This window comes from Schistocerca americana, chromosome 1, assembly GCF_021461395.2.
Source record: "Schistocerca americana isolate TAMUIC-IGC-003095 chromosome 1, iqSchAmer2.1, whole genome shotgun sequence".
NCBI classification, from domain to species: domain Eukaryota; kingdom Metazoa; phylum Arthropoda; class Insecta; order Orthoptera; family Acrididae; genus Schistocerca; species Schistocerca americana.
Genome location: NC_060119.1, coordinates 481,471,595 through 481,499,519, shown reverse-complemented (window position 1 = coordinate 481,499,519; position 27,925 = coordinate 481,471,595). Strand labels below are relative to the sequence as shown.

The following is a 27,925-nucleotide window of genomic DNA, read 5'->3' as shown; positions in this document are numbered from 1 at the left end:
GTTGCTCCCTGCACAAACCAATATGCTCATTGTGGTAGACACGTTCTCATGAACTGTGGGAAAATTGGTTTTGCAGTACTGTGCTTATAGTGGCTGTAGAGAAAAACCAACATGCCTGCACGCGCATACACATACACAAAATCACACTCACTTTTCCCAGATACATTTAATTCATGTGCACTACTAAAAATTTTGTTTGTTAATGTGAAAGAATATTTCATTAAAAAACTTCTAGTGAAACACTGACTTTTTCTCAGTCACCCAATTTTCAGTACTTATTTTTGCATCATATCTCTTACCCTGAGCTGATATCCCCATATACTCTTTAGCCACTTACTCTCCAAAGCAGGCCCACTACGTTGCTATTGACAATATAACATATTGTTCTGAGCATACTAGGTGCTTAAGTGGACATGAGAATATAGGTGTCACAGGAACACTCGATTTCTGGGAACAATACACAATCTCTGCCTTTTGTACAATAGTCTAACCTCTTCTGCTTACAGGCATTACAAAATGGTGAGTATTACTTGTAATGCCACCTGACAATTTCCATCAAAAATTAAATCTGATGCCTTGGATTTATAGCTTCAAGGGTAAAAGGAACGCTGGTGATGTTCGTACCATAATTGGAGTTGCGTAGTGTGTAGAAAATGTTGAAATTTTTGGAAAATTACAGTAATATGCAGCTTTTCATATATTTTTGTTCATTTCATGTGCAGCATCTAAAGAGTGAATAATCTGATTTTTTCCTGGCATACAGTCTCATGTTGGGTGCCTGACTGTTGCCATTATGATCTTTTGGTGGACAACCAATGGCCCAAAGGCTGCATCTGACCTGCATTTCGTTTCAGTCTGGTCCATGGAAGAAATTTATGGGGGAGAGACATTTAGCTGTCTTGTAGTTTTGTGTTTAATTTTGGCAGTTTCTGTCTATGATAATATTCATCTTCTCTTGAATAGGCATATTATAGGTATAATTTATTGTGATGGCATGTTGGAAAGTTTAGTGCTGATTTACATTATCCATAAACAACACAGGTAATATACTTTTGAACTTATGTGTTAGAAGTCCTATGATCACACCACAAGAGTGCTGCTTTCTTATTATGTGTACAGACTAAAAGTTTTAGTGAGCTCTGGTTTCATGCATTTGAGCAGTTTTGTCCATTTTGTGCAGTGTTAAGAACGAATGATTCGTGCCTATCATCTGCTGTAGTGGAAATGTAACTTTTAGGGAGCTCACTCATCAATATAACAATAATCTTAGGGTGAGTATTGTGTTGTCAATACTAGAAATATTGACAAACTGTGTTGATACCAAACAAAATAGTTTCGGTTACCAATATGTATTGAGCATTAGTAAATAGTTCTTGCCTGCTGTGATGTTTTAGAGCACTGCAGCTGCTGAAATTGAAGGAAATTTATAATAAATTAGCTGCAACCAGTTGTTTTTATAAGTGTTTATGTTTCTGTGATGACATTTGAAGATGCCTGCTAGGCCATCTTCAGATGTTTATGTTCATTTGTCTGCTCTGAATATTGTTTCTTTACTAATGACATTTTTGAATTTTGCAATGGAAGTTTTTAAGATAGCTATTGTAAAATCTCAAAGTAAGGAAAAAGTATTTTCGACATGTAAATAATTGTAAACATCTAAAGATGGGATGAACATAAAACGAATGTACTCTCAAAAACACGTTTTTACACATGTTTGTTGGAGTGGTATGTGGAAAAGGGGTACCCCTTATATCAGCGCATTACCTGATAAACGTTGCCGTCATGGACACTATAGTTTTGACTTTATCCACTCGAAGCACTGCTGTTGCGTCATGTGATGAGGCCCAAGAACTTAAGTATGTGAATCAGGCCCGCTAGTGACTAGAAGTTAACCCATCCCTTGCTGAAACCTTTAAAGACCTCCTGTTCTTGAAATGTCATTCTCAGAAATTGACTGCTGCAGCAGTTCACTGTCTTAACCTGAAAAGTCAAAGGAATAGCTTTCAAATAAGTCACTTTTTCTACATGTGAAATAAATAAAATAATATACTTGAGTATTCATGCTTACTTACATTACTAGATTTGTTAATCTGTCGATTATGAGCTTTTCAGAAGAATATTACATCATAAATCTTAAAACCTTTCCCTTGTTTTCAGGTATCTTTTAGGTTTTGGTCAAGTAACATACTACCTAGGATACAGTGCTCTACAGGATTTCTTTCCAGTAATGAAACTGCGCCCTAACCCATCATGTGAAGATAATTTTTGTAGGAAAAGACAGCAAGAAGAAGCTGCAAAACCTCAAACAGCAAATGCTGAGGAATGTGTAGAAAAGCATTCACAGGAAAATGTTGTACATGAAGATAATGAATGGGGTAAGCTCTATTCAGTATGTTTTTACACACAAACTTAATTGAGAAAATTACCAGATCATTAGCATGAAACAGTTGAAATATGGATGTTAATCATAAATTCTTGGGAAATGGGAAACAAAGAATTAAAAGCTATAGAGAAGTCACTAAAGAGAAGAGGGAAAAATGCAAGTGTACCTTCATACCACCATAAAGAAGCAAGCTGTATCAGACACCTATTCAGCATGTGTGTGTCGTGTCGTGTCGTGTCGTGTCGTGTGTGTGTGTGTGTGTGTGTGTGTGTGTGTGTGTGTGTGTGTGTGTGTAAAAGAGGTATTTTATCTTCTGTTTGATGTTTTGTTGCACTTTTATACCAAAGTTTAATTTATTGTGAATAATCACATTTTTATGCGATTTGTAATTAAAAGCAAAAAAGTTGTTTTATTAAAAATTATGATTAAGTATTTTTTAATTAACATTTTCATTTGAAAATAAATATGCAGGGTGTTACTAAATTCCCTTCACAGACATTGAGGACACGTGGTGGGTACCTAGGAGGTTAAGTTTTACATAAGAACTTCTGTCTGGAAACGTACCATTTTCCCACTACACTTAAAATACCACAGCACATATTCAAATCACCTGCATTTTCGGTATCACTGACTAGGGTAATAATTACATCATTCACCAATCACCAGATGTCGCACGCCCACTACAGGTTTGTTTACATGCCATTCTGTTGAGTTTGTGATCTGCCCAGAGAGGTCTGTGCCTACTGTTGTGCTTGTGGTTTTTGTTCATACTATACTACTGGACAGTAGCAATCATTCACTACAGTACAGAATGCAAGCTGTACATAAATTTCATTTTTATTGTGATGCTATTGACCATGATGAACTACACATTGGTGGAATTCATTGCCATGATGTTATTGTATGGCAAAACTTGTTAGTTGTATGCAGAGCATTTTCCACAACCCCTGCCATCTTGCATTCCCTCTATGCTACGACCTAGCGAGGTGGTGCAGTGGTTAGCATACTGGACTCACATTTGGGAGGATGACGGTTCAAATCTGTCTCCGGCCATCCTGATTTGGGTTTTCCTTGATTTCCCTAAATCGTTTCAGGCAACTGCCAGGATGGTTCCTTTCAAAGGGCATGGCCATTTTCCTTCCCCATCCTTCCCTAAACCGAGCTTGTGCCCCATCTCTAATGACCTCATTGTCGATGGGACACTAAACACTAATCTCCTCCTCCTCCTCCTCCTCTGTGCTATGGTGTACCAGCAGGCCACAGACATGGTTACATTAACTGCCACTAGGGCTGACTATGGTGTTCCATAGTTGTGATGTACACCTGAGTTTGAAGAGGCTGTACTCCATGCAATGACAGAGGATGCGATGATGAGTACTAGAAATATAGGAAGTTGACAGAATGTGGATTACGGAACTGTTTGGAGTGTTCTGCTTGAAGGTAAAGGCAGTTGAGTTGTTTTATTAAAAATTATGATTAAGTATTTTTTAATTAACATTTTCATTTGAAAATAAATATACAGGGTGTTACTAAATTGTTTTATCTAGCAGACAGTGACAAAAGAGACGTAATCAGATCGAGAAACCACACCAGTCTTGGGTATTATTTGTGTTAACAGCTTTTTCAGTATTAGATAATGACATTTTGATTTTTCGTGTAGCAAAACGTTTGACGCTCTTTGATGAGGTAATAATTCTTTCGCAGAAAGGAAAGCACGCTATGCAAAGCTGTAGCAAGATTAGAGAGAAAAAAATGCTAGGAGCTAAGGATTGAAGAAATGTGTACTTTTCTTGCTTATAACTTGTCTTTATTGGTTTTATGTATCCTATATTTAATTTTATGTCACACAAAACAGCAAGTTATTAGCTAATAGGCAATAAGGAGTGCAAATTTTCTAAAGAGTTCTTGTTCTCCGGGTTACAAATAATCCCATCCACTATTAATTGCAAGATTTTGTTGAAAGAGAGGCAGGCTGTCAAACTGGCCGACTGGGAGCAGGAAATTTCAATTTCCACTGTCCTGAATATAGTTTGATGGCATCCATTACAAAATATGCACGTTTCAGTTCCACAGAGCGAAATACAGTGACGTGCGGTAGAAGAATGCTTTATGAAGAGGTGTGGCACTTTTGCACACTTATGTCTTACATTCCCTTGAACACGTATGTTTTATGTTTCAGACTTTTGAGAAAGATGTGCGCTACAAGATGAACATGTTTTTGAAAAGTCGTTTTTTTTTTTTTAATAGTATTGACCCGGTTCGCAAATGTCATGGAAGGCTAAAATATGTCATTAGTTTCAGATTTTATTTTATTTCCACCATTCTGACAGTCAAGCATTAATCGCCTTGTTGAACAATGAAGTTATTTTTGTCTGGTTGCAAAAGAAATTTGACTTTTATTGACCTTTTCCGCAGAGGCAGTCAATGTATTTGAAACGAAATGTTTAATTCCACAGTACTGGCTAGTTTCAACTGTTGGCTGCATTTCAATTCTTCATCTTCTAGCGTGTATGGCATTATGCCATAATAAAGAACCAAACATGATATAATACAGTACTGCTGCTCCAAGAAAATTGACATCCCGAAAACCACATTGAAAAGCTTAATATCAGGTCAAGGTCTACTTCATTGGGAATCTACACATACGAATGTACTCTTTAAGTATGCACATTAAATGTGCACGTTTTAGTATGGTTCACGAAATTCCGATGCTCCTGGAGTAACCTCTGATGTCTTGTTCCTTTTATGACATAGTGTATGATCTTTCAATGTTTTACACGTATGTACGTACATACGGACTTCCTACTTCATGATAGCTGCACAAGCGCTGTGTCGCCTGTTATCTGCGCTTTCCGGTAACTGCTGAAACGAAACTATTTCTAACAGTTCGCGAGAAAATATTGCGAATGGTGGTTTGAAAAGCGTTACTTTCAAAGTAAATATCCTTTTACGTAAGTTGAACTATGTGCGAGAATGTACCATGAATTTATTAAATCACAGAGTGTTTTACTCTCATTTAAAAATAAACTCTTTGATGATGAGCCATTTAGAAGAATTGCGAACCCTGAAGATCAGACATTTATGTCGTTATTAAAAATTTTACTGGCACATTTGTGAGATATATCTTTAAGTGTAACACGCACAAAAACGATCAACATTACATGTGAAAGCTTAGCTTCTCTTGCAGCTTATTAACCTTAGAGACCAATATTATATGTGAAAGCTTTGCTTTTCTTGTAGCAACACTATGTATATTAATTTAAACAATTAACCTTCCCTGTTTGTGTGTTCGTGCTACTTAACAGTGATGTTGCTTTTGGCTGACTGCATCACGTGTCCTATGCTCTGAATATCTGCTGTCATCGGCTGGCAGGATCACGTGACATGAGCTACGACTGGCTTACAAAAGCACATCGCAATCTCGATTTCAATGATTCGGAAAGTAACATGCAATGTTTGATGGAATTCCAATGTACACTTTCGTAATATGAAAATATGCAGTGTGCATGTTGCTGCACTCAAAGATATTTCCAAAACATGTCTTTTTTCCTGAGTTTCATTTTCTAAAGTACCGGGAAATTCTATGCCCATGTATAAAACCATAACCATTCAAAGGATTGACAAGGAAAAATACACTGTCACTTAACACAGAAAAAGTGTTTTTTCACCCGGGAGAAAGTGTATTTTTAACCGGGAAATCTGGGAAAAATCCAGGAATTTTTTTTCCTTGTCCGCGTATACATCACGCTGGGTTTCCTGACCGATATTGTCTGAACATTTGGGCCGGATTCCTGAATGGACGTGTGATTGATCCATACCTTCTTCCATCGCATTTTGTGGGTGCTGCATACTTGTGATTTCTTGACAGTCTACTGCATAGGCTCTTGGAATGTGTGTCACTGCATGTGTAGCAAAACATGCTCTTCCAGCACTATAGCACACCACCTCATTTTCCACATTTAGTCTGAGATCATGTAGATCAACAATTTGGGTTACAGTAGATAGAGTGCGGTGGCCTTATTGCTTGGCCTGCACATTCTCCCAACTTGAACTCTCCAGGTGATACCTGTGGGACCTTATGAAATCTGTGATTTACAGGGCCCCTGTAGGATCAGAGGAAGACCTACTGGTACAGGTTGAGTCTGTGGCAGATGCCAGAGGAACAGAGATTGGTAGGGAATTAAGGAGATGTCACCTGGATAAATCAAAAGAACTGAGATTGTTGAGAGATTCAGATGGAGCATTAGGCAATGTCTGATTAAAATGGGGGGAAAGGAATAGAGTAGAAGGTGAGTGGTCGGCTTGTTGATGGGAAATAGTGTAGGCAACAGAGGATAAACTAGGTAAAAAGATAAGGCCTAGTAGAAATCCTTGGATCTCATTAGAGATTTGACTTATGGAAGGAAGAAATATAAAAGTGCAGAAAATGAGTCAGGTGAAACACAATACAAACTTCTAAAAATGAGATTGCCAGAACGTCCATAACAGCTAAGCAGGATTGATTAGAGGACAAGCATAAGTCTGTAACTAGGGGAAATACTGACAAATTATGAAAAGGATAGATTTCCACTCACCTTATAGAGGAGAGACTGAGTCGCTACACATTTCAGCTTTCAACCAAAAGACATTCTTCTGAAGTAGATCTCTCTCTCTCTCTCACACACACACACACACACACACACACACACACACACACACACACACACACACACACACACACACACACACAGCTAGTTACAATATATGACATAGCTCCATTCAGCAATACTAAACAGTCCTCCAAAGTAGTACGTTCAGTCAACGATTTAACAGTTGCAAATTTCAGGGAAAGCCTACAGCAGTTAGACTGGGATGAGGTGTACCGTGAACCTGATGCCAATTTAAAATATAATTTATTTCATGACATTTTTGTAAATGCATTTGAAAACTGCTTCCCCAAGAAAATAGTTAAATATACTCGTAAGAAACCTTGTAACAAACCATGGCTTACTAAGGGTATAAAAATATCTTGTAACCGGAAAAGGGAAATGTATCTGACAGCAAGAAAGAGTAGTGACCCAGAAACTATCAAACATTATAAAAACTACTGTGTTATATTAAGAAAAGTTATTAAAAAATCCAGAAGTATGTGTATCATGTCTGAAACAGCAACTCTGATAAGAAAATTAAAACAATTTGGAATATTATTAAAAGAGAAACAGGTCAACCAAGAGCACAGGAAGACAGTATTACCATCAAATTGAATGAAAACTTTATGAACAAAAAGTCAGAAGTTGAAAATATTTATAATGTTGTGGATATAGTAGGATCCAGGTGTTCCTTAGAAGATGCTAGGCTGTTAATGGAAGAGGCCATACCTATGCAATTTGATTGAAACTCCCTCTGAAATTAGGAAAATAATAAACTTGCTTAAAAGCAAAAATTGATGGCATTTCCAGCAAAATACTAAAAGCTTGTTCTCAACAGATAAGTAAGATTCTCAGCCATCTGTGTAATAGCTCTCTGGAACAGGGCATTTTCCCTGATAGACTGAAATATGCTATTGTTATACCTTTGCATAAAAAGGGGGATAGATCTGATGTCAACAATTACCATCCAGTCTCCTTTCTAACAGCTTTATCCAAAATTTTTGAGAAAGTAATGTATTCAAGAGTAGCTTCACATATCTGTAAAAATGAAGTACTAACAAAATGTCAGTTTGGCTTCCAGAAAGGTTTTTCAACAGAAAATGCCATATATGCCTTCACCAATCAAATTTTGAATGATCTAAATAACCGAACACCACCCATTAGGATTTTTTGTGATCTCTCAAAGGCTTTTGATTGTGTAAATCATGAAATTCTGCTAGACAAGCTCATATATTGTGGCATGAGTGGGACAGTGCACAAATGGTTCAATTTGTACCTAACTGGACAAGTGCAGAAAGTTGAAATAAGCAGTTCTCATAATATGCAAAGATCAGCACATTCCTCAAACTGGGGAACTATCAAGAATGGGGTTCCACAAGTGTCAGTCTTGGGTCCTTTGTTGTTCTTAATATATATTAATGACATGCCATTTTATATTCATGAAGAGGCAAACTTAGTTCTCTTTGCTGATGATAGAAGTATAGTAATCACACCTGACAAACAAGAATTAACTGATGAAATTGTCAATACTGTCTTTCAGAAAATTACTAAGTGGTTCCTTGTAAACGGACTCTCACTGAATTTTGATAAGACACAGTACATACAGTTCCGTACAGTGAATGGTATGACGCCATTAATAAATATAGACCTTAATCAGAAGAATATAGCTAAGGTAGAATATTTCAAATTTTTAGGTGTGTCCATTGATGAGAGATTAAATTGGAAGAAACACATTAATGATCTGCTGAAACGTTTGAGTTCAGCTACTTATGCAATAAGGGTCATTGCAAATTTTGGTGATAAACATCATAGTAAATTAGCTTACTACACCTATTTTCACTCACTGCTTTCATATGGTATCATATTTTGGGGTAATTCATCACTGAGGAATAAAGTATTTATTGCACAAAAGCGTGTAATCAGAATAATAGCTGGAGTCCACCCAAGATCATCCTGCAGACATTTATTTAAGGATCTTGGGATATTCACAGTAGCTTCTCAGTATATAAACTCTCTTATGAAATTTGTTATTAACAACCAAACCCAATTCAAAAGTAATAGCAATGTGCATAACTACAATACTAGGAGAAAGGATGATCTTCACTATTCAAGATTAAATCTAACTTTGGCACAGAAAGGGGTGAATTATACTGCCACTAAAGTCTTTGGTCACTTACCAAATAGTATCAAAAGTCTGGCAGATAACCAACAAGTATTTAAGAAGAGATTAAAACAATTTCTGAATGACAACTCCTTCTACTCCATAGAGGAATTTTTAGATATAAATTAAGAAAAAAAAAAATTAAAAAAGCCACAAAAAATAAAAAAAGTTGTTATATTAACTTAAGTATGTTGTTAAATTAACTTAATTATGTCATGTATTGGAAAATTTGACTCGTTCCACATCATTACGAAATATCACATTCATGATCCATGGAACTAGTATTAATCCAATCTAATCTAATCTAATCTAAACCTAATCTACACTCACAAGCACAACTCACACACGCATGACCATTGTCTGTGGCCACAGAGACTGGACTGTGTACAACATCTGCACCTGATGGGAGAAACTCTCTGTGGGTGATGTGGATAAGGATGAGGCTGGACTGGAGACTGAGATGGAGAGTGAGGTAGGGGTAGGAGAAGGTATAGTGCTGCCTGTGGGAGATTGCAGGGATGTGGTTGGGACAGAGTAGGGCTGCTAGGTGCAGTCAATACGTTTAAGGGTGGGGAGGGAAGGCGAATGGAAAATGAGAGGAAAAAAAGACTGTTGAGTGGGTTGGTGGAATATAGTCCAGCCAACAAAGACCAAAAAAGATTGATTAGGGAAACAACATTTCAGTCACAAATTTTTGCACAGTGCTCAGAGGGACTGACCTGAACAACAGACTAAAATTCCTGATTGCTGGAATGAGAGCATTGGAAAGGGGTGGGGAATGCAGCATCTAGAGGTAACTTTGTTTCTTTGTATAACTTAAAAACTGGACCTTGTAGGAAAAATGTTTCCCAGTACAAAAATAAACTGCATTAAATTGCCTACAAAAAAGGTTCTGTTCTTTTTTTCTCTAGGAATAATAGTTTGTGCATTTCAGGGAATGTAAAATTAGCAGATTAGTAAAAATATTGTTTTAACCATATAAAATTAATGTTTGTCCTTAAATGAAGGGGTTAACAACAAATAAGAAACTTATGTGCAGTAGGCATGGTAAGGGATAAATTGTACTCTGCGATGTAACACAGTGAGGTTTGTAGGGGAGATGTGTGGGGTAGAAGCGCGAGGGAAGATAAGTCCACAGATTATGGTCATGCATTTGCCCCCTTCATCAGTTTGCAAATTGAAGACCAAGCAGGCGTTTCTCCACTCTTATCTATCCCACTATGTCACAAAAAGCAATTATATGGTGTCACACAAAGTTATGCCGACTCTCCACAGCACACCTTGTGAATCATTGGCAGCACAGTTCACGGACACGCCCAGGGGATTATTTTCCAAAATGCATTAAAATTACATGGAACACAGATATGAGTTATTAATAACACTAATGCAAGACACACACATGGACAGAATGTACATAAATCTCTGCACATTGTTCTTGACTGCTAGAAGGGAAATTTATTCATAGTCATACTGTAGTGTTTTTCCAGGAACGGCAACTAACCCCACTATGAGTGCTGCTTTATTTTTAGTTTACAGGCAGACTAGACCTCCCGAGAACTTCCTGTCTAGTTCTGTTATTTAAATAGACAAAATAACTTCACTGAGCTCATATTTGTATACTGTGGTTATTTTCAGTTTAATAAGTGTTGCATATTTGCAATTGTTAAATGAGCTGTTATGTCAAAAATCTCAACAGCTGGAGTTGTAACTGTATACTACACTGAAGAGCCTGTTCCAGGTGTAACATGCTGTCACTATGTATTCGACAATGTCAGTTACAGTGTCTCCATTATCACTGTTGGAATACTTTTCACAGCATGAGGGGTAAGCAGTGGTTTACCCAAGTGTCAATCTTCCCAACATCTGAAGAGACCCAGAGGCTTAAGTGGCATCCCTCTACAATGGAAGTAGGTCACCTAGGTGTTACAGGACTTGAAATATTTCAATGTAAGTCAAGCAATGCATTACAACAGAATACTGTTCTAGTCTTGACTATAATCAGTCTCATTCCATCAGACATATTCACATCTATCTTGAAAGATATAATGTGGATGTGTGGTAAGTCATTCCTGTAAGTTCAGCCATCTCAACAAGAGCCAGCAATTTGTGAATGGAAAAGATTTATGCAATTTACCGGTAGCACAGGTAATGGTGAGAGAAGTGCAGTAACTTTCTGATCATTCATGAATTCACCACCTAGTGACAACAACACAGTTACATGGCTTTACAGTATACTGTCAGTGATAAACAACAAGGTGTCACATTTACCAATCCATTCTTTTTCCCACTATCACTACAAAGGTTTCCGACAATATCACACATATAAAACTAAACACTTCTCAGCACTGTTTACTGGAATGTGATTTATGCAAAAGCTCACTTAACAACTGCAAAACGTACTCATCGAATACACTGAAAGTATCTTCTCTATCACGTGCTAAGTGAAATTACGCCGCCTACTCATATAAGAGAACTGGACAGTAAATGCTGTGGAGGTATAGTCTTTCTGTAAACTGAGAATCCCTGGAGGAGGAAGTTGTCTTTCCTGAAAGAAGATTACAGCTGCCATACGGGATGCCTAAGAATTGATTTCCTCTCTAGCAGATCTGAATACTATGCATCAATAGCTCAATAAGTGGAGAGTAACACCAAATACAGTGAAGACTAAAATTACCTGCTTTCATCTTAACAACAGAATAACCAGTGCAAAGCTACATGTCACCTTTCATGTTCACAATATGTCTGTTGCACTGTACATCAGACGACCAAACACATTGTAACAAACTGTAACAGCCAAGCTTACCCAGTAAATCTAAATGATATCTTTGAGGTGACAGAAGTAGTCCTTGAATGGATTGAAAATTTAGATATTAATTTGTAGATTTAATTGTTTAGTTCTGTTTGTTCTGTAAAATTATGCAATTCATGTATGTAAGTTGCAGTTCAGTTTGTATGACCATATGCTAAATTAATAAATCCTCTCGAGCATTGTAGAACAGAGTGCAGAGATTTGCACAGATTCTCTCCATATGCATTTTTGTCTTAATGTTATTAGTAACGCATATCTAAACATCATGTGATGTTAATGCAAATTGTGAAAAATAAACGTTCCCTGGGCATGTCCGTGCAGTGTGCCCCCAGTGATTCATAAGTGCACTGTGGGAAATCTTCTGACGTAATAGGGCAGATAGAGTGGGGAATCACCTGCTCAATCTTCAGTTTGCAGACCTATGAAGGAGGGAAGGGCATGAACACAGTCTGATGACCTACATTCCTTTGCACTTCTACCCCACACATCTCCATTTCACTCTGTTACACCCCTGGAACACCATTTACCTGATACATAGATTTAATATTTGTTGTTAATCCACTTCCTTTAAAGTTAAAGAGTAATTCTATACCATTACAACAATGTTTTGAATAGTCTTTGGTTTTTCCATCCCATATAATGTGAAAATTATTAGTTCTAGAGAAAAACAAATGAATAGGATCTTTTTTGTAGGAAAGTTAATGTAGTTTAATTTTCCATTGGGAAAAATTTTCCCTAGGAGCTGTGGTCTTCAAGTTATTAGCAAGATGGACCTTAAAATTTCACATCACCACAACACTCGCACCCCACAGATCAGGATTTCTAATATGTTGTTCACAACGCTCCCTCCTAGCACTGAATAAGCAATGCAGGTGAAGCATGTTTAATTAAAATAATAATAATAATGATTATCTGCAATGTCTCACTATAGAGTTTATCACTCTTTGCATATCAGGATTGGTCTTCAAAATGGAGCATTACTGTTTACAGCAACGTGCAAACATCTACTTAATATGTGGTGTAGCAGATTGTACAGCTGGGAAAGCTGAATGAATGTACCAAGAAAAGTCCGTTATTTTGCTGCCCTTGTAGCAAAACTCACTCACTACTTTTAATGTCTGATTTCCTGATATAATTCAGTCATTATCACCTGATTCAGTTTGACTGCATTTTACTACCCATGTTTTACTTTTATTCGTATTCATCTTATAGCTTTTTTTTCAAGACATTATCTATTCCATTCAACTGGCTTTATTTCCTCATTGATGGCCCTCTGTGTCGATGTACTGTGTTGCTATACTGGCTGGAAAATGGGGGTGAAAGTCAAACACTGACTACTTTAAATAATGTAGCTTTACTTTCACTGTTCACAACCACCCAATAATACACATTTATATGGCCAGTTAATTATTGTTTAACTTTCGATAAGCCTCATTAATAGGTTGCAGGCAAACATCCACATACTGCTACAGTAGTTTACTGTTGAACATCTATGAGCAGTAAAAGCCTAACCACACATTTCACAGTCTTTCAAATAAATTGAACAGACATTGTCCTTGCATTAACACATGACCTATTGGTGTAACATTTATTTCACAGTTAAGTTGATGCGTTGTTGTTGTTCTAACCAACACAAGTTTCTTGTCTGAAACTCGGTCGTGGACTGACTGCCTCTAGACCAAAAACTGGGCCCTTATATATCCTCACAATAATAGACACTGAAACTACACATTGTTCGATGTTTAATTTACAGAAATTACTGTTAAAACATAACTCCTTCAATTAACTGCCTACATTGAAAAATTGTGTCTTTTTATCAGTTTCTTCTCCTACAAAGGTTAAGCTGAATTATTTGTTTAAATCATGAAATTAACAGATATCATTATGCAAACAATACTTTTGGCAAAACTGTTAGTTACTTTGGAATTAATTAAGGTCTGGCATTGCTAACATGTTTTTGAATAGAGCCAATTAGATGCTTTAAGAATACTATTAGTTGTTCCTCCAAATGTTTATAATTAGTACAGAATTAATATTTGTTTATACATCAGCAACAGAATTTAAGTTATGAAACAATTACTGATTTAACCCTATAACAAAGGATATTAACTAGGAATAGTCCAAATAAATTAGGAAATTGTTAACATACACAAACTAATCATAAAATTAGATCTGGTGCTATATTCTTTAAAACTGAGGGCCAGCCTTTCTCTTTTATGAAAAATGCAGATTATAATCGCGTATATTAATGGTAATTAGTCATACATGAAAAAATGAAATTTTAAGGAAGCAGATGCCAAAACAAGAGGGGAAGTAAAAATTATCCCAGCTTGCTTCATCACATCATCCCCTCATTGAATTGACAGATAGATATTGCAAATAGCTAACTGGGAATTCAATGACCAGAAAGTGGGTTTAGCATTCTACACACAAAAGAATATTACTTACAAAATCTTATCAGAACTACAGTATATATGTTTTGCAAAATTCCTATTTATATGAACTGACCATATGAAAATCCCCATACAAAATATTTACATACAATTTACGTACAATGTCACAAAATATCTACATGTTATATTTTTAATAGAATTTAGGCATTTTCATCGTAAGTGATGTCCTTTTTGGGTAAACAAAGATTACATTTTAAGATACATATCACTTTGTACAAGTCCTGCCTCATGGGTTGTAAAAAGTTAAATTACACTGCACATTGCAGTTCACTTTTTAGACAGAAAATTTCACTTGCTGAATGTTTAGTATTTTTCACAAGCACTTTCACACTTTTACTGAGCTTTTACACATTTTCTCATTAAGTTGTCCATGCCTTCAACAGGTACAAGTGGCAGTTAGTAAAGAAATGCACTGCTATCAGTTTCCTTGGAGGTGGTTCTCCTCTGCCACAGTACATGAAAAAATTAGACAAAATACCTTGCTTTAGTACTCATTCTTTTACAGATAACTTATGTCTAAGAAAAAATGTTTAACACTAAAATGATAGTCATTACTACATAAATAGATACATTACCCAGTTCTCATAGCGTCACAGTAATTAGCACTAAAATTGACTATAGTACGAAAGGTGGTGACTAGTAAAATTTTAAAATCAAGTACACATTACACTACAAAACATTACTCTAAGTTATAACTATCTGAAACTGGTTAACTTGAAAGATTTTGGTTTCTTTTCCATTTGCAAAATAGCAAAAACTCAAGATGTACAATATCATAGCATCATTAGGTTATGAAAAAAGAATAGTCACCATCATGTAACTTAATTACTATTCAAATCAACATTACTGCGTATTGCCTCTGCTGCTACACCAATGAGCTGATTACTTCAGTTGGTAATGTTTACAGATAAGCTGCAACTCTCTTCGATATTTGCTGACACCTTTTATTTTCTGTTTACCTTACCTCTTTGTCTGACAGAAATTCTTTAATGGGTAAGCATTATCACCACATAATGAATCCAACTCAGAATGTTGAACCCCCTACTTGCATTGTAGGTCTTACTTCTGGTTGAATGTACACTCCTTTCTCCTAACAAAAGCAATACTACCCAAGCTCAAAAGTGCTTTGAACTGGCACAGATCAATATTCAAACATCTAATTGGTGATACATAGGGTTTCAGATCAATAATATTCTTTAATCCAAAAATTCTGTTAGTCTTCATGTAAGCCAATTCATAAGAGTTGTCATGGGCAATGTGTACCACTCTGAAAGGACCATGACTCACATGCAAAACTTCTTAATCTCTTCATTTACTTTGCTAGATTTTTCTTTGGTTTTGACAAGAACAAGGTCACCTACTGTGAAACTAGTCAGAATCACTCCTTTGTCGTGCCTTCTCTTCCTTCCTGCTACTTTCTTTTTCATCATCTCTTTAGCCAGTGTGATCTTTTTGTCCTGCGCTACTTCATTTACCTGAGGGAAATCCACTTCTTCTCTGATGATGTTTGCTGGGTCTCTCATTGAATGTAAGCTTACATGGAGCATATCCTGTCAATTTTTTCCACAAGTTGTTGCTAATGTTTTCAAGATGTCGAATATGACCCAACCAAGCTGTCTGTTTCTTACTACAATAAGTCCTGCACAGCCTATTAATCTCCTTCATAACTCTTTCACTCGTGTTTTCTTGTGGAAAATGGTTAGAAATCTTTGTGTGTTTTATGTTGTGTGTTGCCATACAGTGTTCAAACCTCTCTCAAACAAATTGTGGACCATTGTCAGACAAAAGTGATTTTGGTACCACTGCATTTCAAATGTGATCAGCTGTCAGCTTCTCAATTATTATACTAGTATTTGCCTTCTTAATTGGATTCAGTTTTACATATTTTGAGAATATGTTCAAAACAACGAAAATATATTCACAACCTCCTGTAGATGCAGGCAACGCTTGTAGATGGTCAACTGCTATAAGCTCTTTAGGTTCACTAGGAAGGATAGAATGCATTAAGCCTTTTGATGACACACCATTTGTCTTTACTCTCTGACACTTATCACACCTTTCTAGTCTCTGCCTAACCCTTCTCCACAAGTTGTTAAATATTACTATCTCCTGTATCTTAGCTACTATTTTCATGGTCCCATAATGTCCGTAACTCTCGTGCAAGTAACCAATAAATTTATCAACGTGTTGGTCAGGAAAGCATAACTTCCAGTACTGATAATTCAATTTTTTCCTGCTAAACAACAACCTTTTATATATATATATATATATATATAGTGTAGTACTGTTTCACCTTTGGCATGTTGTCTGAATTGTAATACCGCTTAAATGACCTTAAATTCAGATCCTCATTCTGCTCCCTTCTCATTTGCTTGCAAATTTTTCTAATAAGCTTCTCATCCTTCACTCCCTGCACATAAAACAACCTTACTTGTTCTTCATGGTTTTCACTACTGGTATCCTTCTTCCCTGCTGGCATCGTAGATAATGCATCAGCCACAATATTGTCTTTTCCTTTTACATACCTTACCTCTAAATCAGTTTGTTGCAAATACAAAGCTTACCTAGATAACCTGGTGTGTTTCAGCCTGCACTTCTGAAGGTAATTCAAAGTCTTAAGATCTGTATACACTATGGTCTTATGTCCAAGCAAATAGTACTCAAACTTCTTAAATCCAAAAATAATTGCCAAAGCCTCTAATTCCAAAATGTAATAGTTCTTTTCATGTGGCTGTAATGTTCTACTAGCAAAAGCAAGAGTTTTGTGTTCAACTCCCTGCTCAGTAGGTACTAATTAGAAAATTTCTACCCCAAAACCACAAAAACTTGCATCAGTACTCATGCAGAAAGGCAGTGAAAAATTTGGATGTCGTAACATCTTACTCTTTACTAATTCTTTTTTCAAACTCTGAAATGCCTCTTCACACTTCTCTGTCCAATTCCACACAACATTCTTTTTTAACAATTACCAAGGCACGGACGGTTAAATGATCGGTCCAATACGAACTCCCCCCCTGTGGGGCCAGGGATTAGAATAGGCCCGAGGTGCCCCTGCCTGTCGTAAGAGGTGACTAAAAGGAATCTCACACTTTTCAGCCCTATAAGTTCAGGTCTCATTTTATGGTTTGACCTGCCACTTTCCAAATTCTACAGAAGTGTGGGCCAGATGGGGAAGGATGCCTTACATGGTGCATGAGTTATCCATAGTGCCCTAAGATTTAATCAACTGAACCTCTTGTCATGGCTTTTCATCTCCGCCTGTGATTCAACTATTTGGGCGAGGACACTTTCCAGGGTATGTCATCTTCTTCTGTTGTCTCCTGTCCTCTTTTGCCCCCATGACAATACTGGATTTCTCTGCGCCCAGTATCCAGCATGGTAGCCAGTCCATTGTGGTGGGACCTTCATGTACCCATTTGATGATAGCCCCCTGACAACACAGGGATCACACTGCTGATGGCCAAGCTTTAAACTCCTCCTATATGCCAAGGAGTAGATGCCTGTCTTCCCGGGCATCAGGACTCCCAGCAACAACTGTCATGCCTGGGGGCCTTTGCTGTGGCTGGGTGGCAGCCATGTTGGACAGCTCCTGATTGGAGTGGGTGGCATTAGGGCAGATGACCTGACCCTAAATCATTTCTCACCCTTACTACACCATCAGAGGAAAGTAAGACTACAGAAAGAAGAGACCCATATTCGCCTCGATATTTAGTATGTAGCAGAATGGACAGGTACTCCTTTCTACCTACGAAGCCTTAATTGTTTGTTGAACATGTTGAGGATAAGTTTGGGGAAGTGACAGCGCTGTCCAAGATGAAAAGCGGTGCAGTCTTGATTCAGACAGCATCCCCAGCCCAATCCCGGCGTTACTCGCTTGTGACCGGCTGGGAGATATTCCTGTTTCCGTCACTCCTCATAAAAGCTTGAACATGGCCCAGGGGATTATCTTCCATAGCGACCTCCTCTTGCAGTCATATGATAAGCTCCACACCAATCTAGAATGGCGGGGTGTTCATTTCATCCAGCACGTTTACAGGGGACCCAAAGACAACAGGGTTGGTACCGGTGTCTTCATCTTGGCGTTTGAGGGTGATTCATTGGTTGAAAAAGTCAAGGTAATGGTTTACCACTGTGACATTAAACCATAGGTCCCTCCCCCAATGTGGTGCTTTAAGTGCTGGAAATTCGGGCACGTGTCTTCCCACTGCACTTCCAGCACCACATGTCGAGACTGCGGACGTCCACTGCATCCAGGTACTTTATGTACGCCTCCTCCCACATGTATCAACTGTGGAGAGCAGCACTCCCCCTGCTTGCCAGACTGCACAGTGCTCCTAAAGGAGTGGAAAATCCTGGAGTACAAGACTGTGGACCAGTTGACTTACCAAAAGACTAAACATAAATGCAGATGATTACACTCCGTTCGGTTGACGTTCCCGTGTGCTGCAGCTACATTACCATTGCTGTCACAAGTACCTACTTTGGGAGCAAGGCCCCGCAAAGGCAGGGGACATTGATCCCCTCCCCCAGCCGGAGAAGCAACAGCCTTCTCTGACTCCTCTTGTGCAGAAGGGGTCCTATGGGACTCTCGCTCCCAAGATCTCCACTAATGCCACGGCGGACACTCGCCAGTGGTTAAAGGAGCCAAAAGCTGCTGGACGAAGAGCTTCATGGTCTTCCTTTGTGCCTGAAGCTACTTCGGAGAAGTCCTACCAGCAACCCCCTAAAGAGAAGCGAGAGGACAAACAAACAAGGAAGTCTGCTAAGAAAAAGGTCCCTCTGGTGGCCCCAACATCACTACTCCCCACCAATTCTGCACCTGAGGATGAAGTGGAGATCATAATGTCCCCTGAGGATCTGGCTCTCACTGATGCCTCATCCGCAATAGGAATGGATACAAATACTCAGTCGGTGGCAGCAGGTGACCCTAGGGCGTAACTTGCCTCCTTGCGTGGTTCATGCCTTCCCAGCTTCATGATAACATCATCTTCCAGTGGAATTGCTGTGGTTTTCTACACTACGTGACTGAGCTACAGCAATTGTTAAGCTTTACACCTGGTTTCTGTATTGCCCTCAGCGAAACATGGTTCCCAGCAATGTGGACCCCTGCCCTCCACTTCTGTAGGGGATATTACAAGAACTGTAGTGACTATAATAGAGTGTCAGGTAGAGTTTGTGTCTATGTCCTGAACTCAGTATGCAGTGAACCTGTGCCCCTTCAAACTCCTCTTGAAGCTGTGGCTGTCAGGATAAGGACAATGCAGGCAATAACTGTCTGCAATGTATATTTTCCTCCAGATGGTGCAGTACTCCTGAATGCATTGGCTGCACTGATTCATCAACTCCCTAAACCTTTCCTACTTTTGGGAGATTTGAACGCCCATAATCTGTTGTGGGGTGGCACCGTGCTAACTGGCCAAAGTAGAGATGTCGAAACTTCCCTGTCTCAACTCGACCTCTGTCTCTTAAATACTGGGGCCCCCACACATTTCAGTGTGGCTGATGGCACTTGCTACTCGGCCATTGATTTATCCCTTTGCAGCCCAGGACTTCTCCCTGTGTCCACTGGAGAGCCCAAGATGACTTGTGGGATAGTGACCACTTTCCCATCTTCCTATCACTCCCCCAGTGCCATTCCCCCAGACATCTACCAAGATGGTCTTTAAATAAGGTGGACTTGGAAGCCTTCACCTCTGCTGTCACTGTTGAATCTCCCTCAAGTGGTACCACCGATGTGGTAGTTGAGCATGTCACTAGAACAATCAGTACTGCGGCGGAAAACACGATCCCTTGTTCTTTAGGGTGCCCCCAGGGAAAGTCAGTACTTGGTGGTCCCCGGAAATCGCTGAGGCCATTAAAGAGTGTCGGCAAGGTCTACAGTGACATAAGGGGCACCCTTCCCTAGAGCACCTAATAGCTTTTAAACGGGTCCATGCCTGTGTTTGCCAGCTTATAGAAAGATGGAAACAGAAATGTTGGGAGAGGTATGTTTCGACCTTTGGGTGCCATACATTACCTTTCCAAGTCTAGACGAAGATCAAACGTGTTGTGGGTACCAAACCCTGAGACATGTCACTGGCATTAACATCAGTGGTGTGCTATCTTCTGATGCAAATGCAATTCCCGGGCACTTTGTTGATCACTATGCTTGAGCCTCTGCGTCGGACAATTATCCCCCAGCATTTCGCACCCTCAAAAGGCTGCTGGAAAGGAAAGCCCTCTAGTTCACTGAACATCAAAATGAACCCTATAATGCTCCATTTACAGAGTGGGAGCTCCTCAGCGTCATTCCACATTGCCCCGGCACAGCTCCTGGGCCAGATCGGATCCACAGTCAGATGATAAAACATCTCTCGTCCGGCTACAAGCGACATCTCTCATCATCTTCAACTGGATCTGGTGTGATGGTGTCTTTACATTGCAGTGACAAGAGAGCACCATCATTCCAGTGCTCAAACCCACAAATACCTTCTTGATGTGGATAGCTATTGGCTCATCAGCCTTACCAACATTCTTTGTAAGCTGCTAGAACATATGGTAAGTTGGCGATTGTGTTGGGTCCTGGAGTCACGTGGCCTACTGGCTTCATGCCAGGGCGGTTTCCGCCAGGGTCACTCTACCACTGACAATCTAGTTTCCCTCAAGTCTGCCATCTGAACAGCCTTTTCCAGACGCCAATGCCAGGTTGCTGTCTTTTTTTATTTATGAAAAGCTTATGACACGACCTGGCGACATCTTATCCTTGCTACATTATATGAGTGGGGTGTCTGGGGCCTGCTCCTGATTTTTATCCAAAATTTCCTATCGCTCTGTACTTTCCATGTCCAAGTTGGTTTGTCCCATAAATCCCCCCATATTCAGGAGAATGGGGTCCCGCAGGGCTCTGTATTGAATGTATCTCTATTTTTAGTGGACATTAATAGTCTAGCAGCAGCTGTAGGGCCGTTGGTTTCACCTTCTCTGTATGCAGACGACTTCTGCATTTTGTACTGCTCCTCCAATACTGGTGTGGCTGAGTGGTGACTACAGGGAGCCATCCACAAGGTGCAGTCATGGGCTTTAGCCCACGGCTTCCAGTTTTCAGCCACGAAGTGGTGTGTCATGCACATGTTGGTGTTGTACCGTTAATCTGGAACCGGAACTTTAACTTAATGACGAACCACTCACTGTAGTGGAGAGATATCGATTTTTAGGGCTGGTTTTCGACGCCCAATTGATATGGCTTCCTCATCTTCGTCACCTGTAATGGAAGTGCTGGCAGTACCTCAATGCCCTCCGCTGCCTTAGCAACACTAACTGGTGTGCAGACCGCTCTACCCTGCTGCAACCGGAGTCCCTCGTTGAAGGTTAGGCGTGCACAACTGCTCACCAGTTACATTGCACACATACGTAGTTCTCCTGAGCATCCGATTTACCGTCTCCTTTTCCCACCCACAGCGGTTAATCTCCCGCACTGGAGGCCCAGATCAGGGCTTGCGATTGCTGTTCGCATCTGATCTCTTTTGTCTGAAATGGAATCCTTGCCTTTACCACCTATACTCGAGGTCCATTCATGTACACCTCCATGGTGTACACCTAGGCCGAAGCCTTGCCTGGACCTTCCACATGGTCCTAATCACTTAGTTAACCCCACACAGCTCTCCACTGTCACATCATCTTGATTTTTGACATGTACCGGGACCATGAAGTGGTTTACATCGACAGCTCAATGGCTGATGGTCATGTTGGCTTCACGTATGTTCATGGAGGACATATTGAACAACACTCCTTACCAGATGGCTGCAGTGTTTTCACTGCAGAGCTGGCGGCCATTTCTTGTGCTCTTGAGTGCACCTGCTCATGCCCTGGTGAGTTGTTTCTTCTCTATACTGACTCATTGAGCATCCTACGAGCTATTGACCAGTGCTACCCCAGCCATCCTTTGGTAGCGACCGTCCAGGGGTCCATCTATGACCTGGAATGGTCCAGTCATTCTGTGGTGTTTGTGTTGACCCCAGGCCATGTTGGAATCCCAGGAAATGAACTCACTGACAGGATGGCCAAACAGGCTACACGAAACTGCTTCTGGAGATCGGCATCCCTGTAAGTGACCTGTGATCATTATTACGCTGCAAGTTTTTTCAGCTTTGAGAGATGGAATGGCATAATCTCAGTATGCACAGCAAACTGCGTGCCATTAAGAAGACTATGAATTGTGGAAGTCCTCCATGTGGGCCTCTCGCAGGGACTCTGTGGTTCTCTGCCGGCTCCGCATTGACCATACGTGACGAACACATGGTTACCTCATCCATCGCGGGGACCCACCTCGGTGTGACTATGGCTCACATATGACTGTTGTCCACATCTTATTGGACTGCCCACTTTTAGCCCCTCTGCGGCAGACTTTTAACCTTCCCAGCACCCTACCTTGTGTTGGGCGACAATACCTCAACAGCAGATTTAGTTTTACATTTTATTCATGAGGAGTGTTTCTGTCATACCTTCTAAGGGTGGGCATTTAGCCTTCTCTCTGAGGCCGCCACCCTCCCTCCATTCTAACTCTGTCACACTTTCTTTACATTTGTCTGTCTTGGTGGTCATCTTTTCCCTACGTGTGTTCATCTTGCCTTGGCTTTTTGGGTTGGACATTTTAATGTGTTGCAGAGTGGCTGGCTCATCCTTTATTATTGTGATCAGCCTGCCCAGACCATCTGCTCTATGGTTTTATTATCTTCTACTTTTCCTTGTGGTGTATGTTTCCCCATTTTTTTGTTCGTTCCATTCGTTTTCTTTTTAGGTGTGGTTCCCCATTCCTTTTCACCCCTTTGCTTTCTCAAACGTACTTTGGATGTTTTGTACCTTGAGCTTTGCTTATGCCACGAAAAGGGACTGATGGCCCTGTAGTTTGGTCCCTTTAAACTCCAAACCAACCAACCAACCAATCAACCAGTACGAACTTTTGGTAGAAGCCAAACATAGCTTTAAGACCCTTCTTGTTCTTTGGGGGTGGGAAATCCGCAGTAGCAACAAGCTTTTCTGGATCAGGCTGTATACCTTTCTCATTAATCTTGTGACCCAAAAATGAAATTTCCTTCTTTACAAATTCAGATTTATTTAATTTTAGTTTCATACCTCCTCTATACACAGAATCTTACAGTGCTTGAACCATTCTGCACTTGTTACTAGGATATAATTTACAGAGACCGTTATTTCATTGGTTAATATCTCACCAAGCACCTTGTCAATAGCTCTGATAATCACACACACAGACAAGTTGAGACCAAATGGCACCACACAGTATTGATGACACTTACCTTCATGTAAAAATGCTGTACATGGCCTAGATTCTGTGGCCAAACTGATATTCCAATAGCTACAAGTTACATCAAAAGAAGTTAGAAATTTGCATCCATGGCACTTTTGCAAAATTTCATCTATGTTAGCTGGTCTGTCACTCTCCCCCATTACAATTTCATTCAACCTCCTGGCATCCAGAACCAACCTGACACCACCATTCTTCTTCTTCTTTACAACCACAAATGGGTTGTTATATCTGCTGGTTGATCTATCAATAATCCCCCATGGGACTATCTTTTGAATTTCTTTTCTCACTGCTTCCTTTTTTGAAAATGGTATAATATAAAGTTTCTTGAAAAATGGTTCATGATCCTTAAACTTTAATTTGCACTCAAACTCTTTTGCCAAACCTGGCCTGTCTGAAAATGCCTTATAGTTGCTCAGGAGAATACCTTTTAATTCCTCCCTTTGATTATTTGTAATACCTTCAATATCCTCAACTATCGTTATTATTTCCAACCTTACTCTCTCCTCCTCTTCTTCCTCAGTAACCTGCTCAGTGGTTAAAACTCTTAATGGCAAATCTAATTCAGTTTGCACACACTCATCCATACCTCCCAAAAATGATACTTTGTACCTACTTCTGTTGCACTTAAAACTAAACTTACTACTAGCAAAATTAATATTTACACACCATTTGCACAAGAAATTAGTCCCAAATATTATATCAATGCTGAGAGTTTGAATTACCAAGAACTTACACTCCAACAACTGTCCTGCCAATTCCACAGTTAATAGTACCTCTTGTTTCACACTCTTTGATAGCTTACCAGTAGCACCAATGATTTTTATTCCAGACACATGCAGCACCTCTATACGCTCTGTGTTCTTAATAGATTCTAAAAATGCCTGTGAAATACCATTCAAATCACTACCATTGTCCAGTAAACACTTAACATGTATGCCTTGTACTCTTGCTGTTATTACAAGTGTCACACTTCCTTACTTACCATGTGATCTTCATCACACAACAAATCCTCATTAATCCTTTCCCTGGAAAAACTATCATCTTGCTTACCAAAATGATTACCAGACTTCCTCATTACCACTATCAAACTCTAACTTTTCATTAGGCCAAATATTATCCTCCATTACTCTTTCATTACTTAACACATTGCCATCATTATCAATGATAAATTCAAACTTGTCCTTATCACTACTGGATTTGTCACTGCTATCATCAGAATCAGACCCACTTTCACTTTCATTGTCCTCATATACTTGGCTAATTAGTTGATTCTTGTTTCCAGTATTAGACCACAAAGCAAAACACCTGACTACCTCATGTTCTCTTAAAAATTTAACATCCGTTTTGACACTTTAAACATCCTGAGCAATGGCAACACACTCTGTTCCATCGTGGATTTTATTGTAGTATGTTCCTCCTCTACTTTTATGGGATAAACATTGCTACCTCCACCATCACTCAACATCTCACTAGAATTAGAAATTAAACTCGTCTTACTACTATCATTTACATTACCCTTACCGGTGATTATAGCACATTTATATACAAGTGGCTCTTCATCACTACCTGCTCGAGTGCAAGCCAAAACTGGAGCATCATCTAGTTTAAATGGTTTGATCCAGAATTAAAGTCATCTCCTCCATTCCTTCTACTTGAATTTCTCCTATCATTTCTGCGACCATTCTGGCTATCCTCCACCCAACCATTCCTTGAATTTCTACTGTAATTAGTCCTGTACATCCAATTTACCTGAAATTCTCTCCCTGATTGATTATTGTCGTCAAAATTCTTCCTACAATCTTCCGCTGAGGGCTTCATCCTCTCCACTTTATCAACATAGTTCAAGAAATCATTAATATCACCCCTAGGGGGAGGTACAAGCAATTCTCTAACTTTCTGAGGCAACTTAGTTTCTAAACCCATAATTATTGATTCACTGCCTAGCTCTTTGTGCAAATATTTCAGTTCGTTTATTCAAAGGTGACAGGAACCTTTCACAGTATCCTTCCTAGAGTAAAATCTTCCCCCCCCCCCCCCCCCCCAAAAAAAAAAAAAAAAAAAAAAAAAAAAAAAAAAAAAAAAAAAAAAAATTTCTCTGCTGATTTTCTTTGGACCAATGTTCATCTAAAAATGCTTTCTCAAAGATATGCCACGAAGTACAACGATGAGCTACCTGAGTTGTCCATCCATAAGCATCCCTTTTCAAAAAACCTCTCACAAATGACATTTTCTCTTTGTAATTACATGTTTCAGGCAAATCATTTAATTTCCTAATGAAATTCAGTGGATGCACTTCCCTATCTCGTTCCAAATTATTAAATTTCTTACAACTAACAAATGAGGGACTGATTGGGACACTACATTCTCTATGATTTAGATTTTGTACCTCTTCCATCTTTTTCTCTATTTCAGCCGATTTTAATCTACATTTTTATTTACATTTACCAGTTTTGCCTCTACCACTACTGCACACTTGGTTCCTATCTCCGTTTCAAAATCATTTTTAATCTGATCGATTTGATTCTCAAGTTTAACCCTGTTTTCAGCACAAACTTTTGTGGCTGCTTTGACGTCATCTTTACACTGTTTTTCAGAAGCCTCCACTCTCATACTATAGTCGTCACAAAGTTTCTTTCTCTCTTCTACACATTTACTACTCATTAATGTTAATTTCCTATAAGTGTTATGTACTACTATTTTTATCTTTTCATCACAATCTTTAGAAACTGCTTCAATCTTGTTATTTAATTCTGAAAGTTTAGAGCTGACTACCTGAATCTCCTTTTTAATTTCTTTCTTCAGTTCATCATTTAAGCTAACCATGTCAGTTCTAATGCTATCAGTTTTCTTCTCCACCCTATTAATGTCTTCTTTCATACTATTTTCCACCCTACTAACATATTTTTCATACTACTAAAGTCTTCTTTCATACTACTTCCCACCCTACTAATGCCTATTAAAACTACTCATAATTTGCTGTAACATCACTTCCACTTTTCTGTCTGCCATAAACTTTTGCTCTTGCTGACTTTCACTACTAGATTCCTCCTCCTTAACCTTAATGCTCTCATACACTTCAGTACTGTTTTCGTCTGTTCCGCTCCCATCACCACACAACGAAGATGACGCTTCAATCATTTCATCTACAATAGGAGTTTCGTCCCCATCATTCAAAGTTACATCCATATATGATTTATAATCACCATCGCCTACAGAACCAGTCTCCTGTTGTCCCTTATCTCCCATCACACTGTCTTGTTCGTTAAGGTCACTCATTATGTACCATTTAACATAAAATGACTTTTGCAATGAATTACATTGTTTCTAATCACTTGTCTGCTCCTGCAGTTGTCATCTCTATTCGTTGTCTGCATAGCTGCTCCAAGTTGTAAATTCCTTGGCAAGGCATCTTGTTTATCCCGGTCAGCTGTGTCCACCTGCATGCTGATTGGATAGTCCTGTACTCAACAGCCGCTTCCATAGGATGCGCTCGCTGATTGGCTGCTGTCCTACTGTGGCCAGGAAACCCAAGTGTTGATTGGCTGTTGCACTCCCTTCGTTTAAATCACTGTAAACTGCTCGAGTTCACTGTCAGAGTTCACGAGTCCTAGCTTATTGTGCCCACATAAAATAGTCCTCACCCAGGGCACCATATGTGACATTTGCCTGCTTTATTTCCTCATAGATGGTCCTCAGTGTCGATGTACTGTGTTGCTATACTGGCTGAAAAATGGGGGCGGAAGTCAAACACTGACTACTTTAAATGATGTAGCTGACAGATGCACATTTGCGTTTCATAGTTCTTTACTTTCACTGTTCACAACCCCCCAATAGTACACATTTATATGGCCAGTTAATTATTTTTTTAACTTTCAATAAGCCTCATTAATAGGTTGCAGGCAAACATCCACACACTGCTACAATAGTTTACTGTTGAACATCTATGAGCAGTAAAAGCCTAACCACACATTTCACAGTCTTTCAAATAAATTGAACCGACACTGTCATTGCCTTAACACATGGCCTATTGGTGTAACATTTATTTCACAGTTAAGTTGATGCATTGTTGTTGTTCTAACCAACACAGGTTTCTTGACTGAAACTCAGCCGTGGGCTGACTGCCTCTAGACCAAAAACTGGGCCCTCATATATCCTCACGATAATAGGTACTGAAACTACACATTGTT

At 39.2% G+C, this 27,925-nt stretch overlaps 1 protein-coding gene across 1 annotated transcript in view; it reads left to right on the top strand.

Annotated features, from left to right (window-relative positions):
* The window catches only part of LOC124604286 (ubiquitin-like modifier-activating enzyme 5), a 125,267-nt gene that overhangs the window by 82,205 nt on the left and 15,137 nt on the right, over positions 1-27,925 (top strand). Inside the window, exon 6 of the mRNA XM_047136465.1 lies at positions 2,158-2,375. Coding sequence (XP_046992421.1) covers positions 2,158-2,375 — 218 coding nt within the window. The remainder of the gene's footprint in view (positions 1-2,157; positions 2,376-27,925) is intronic.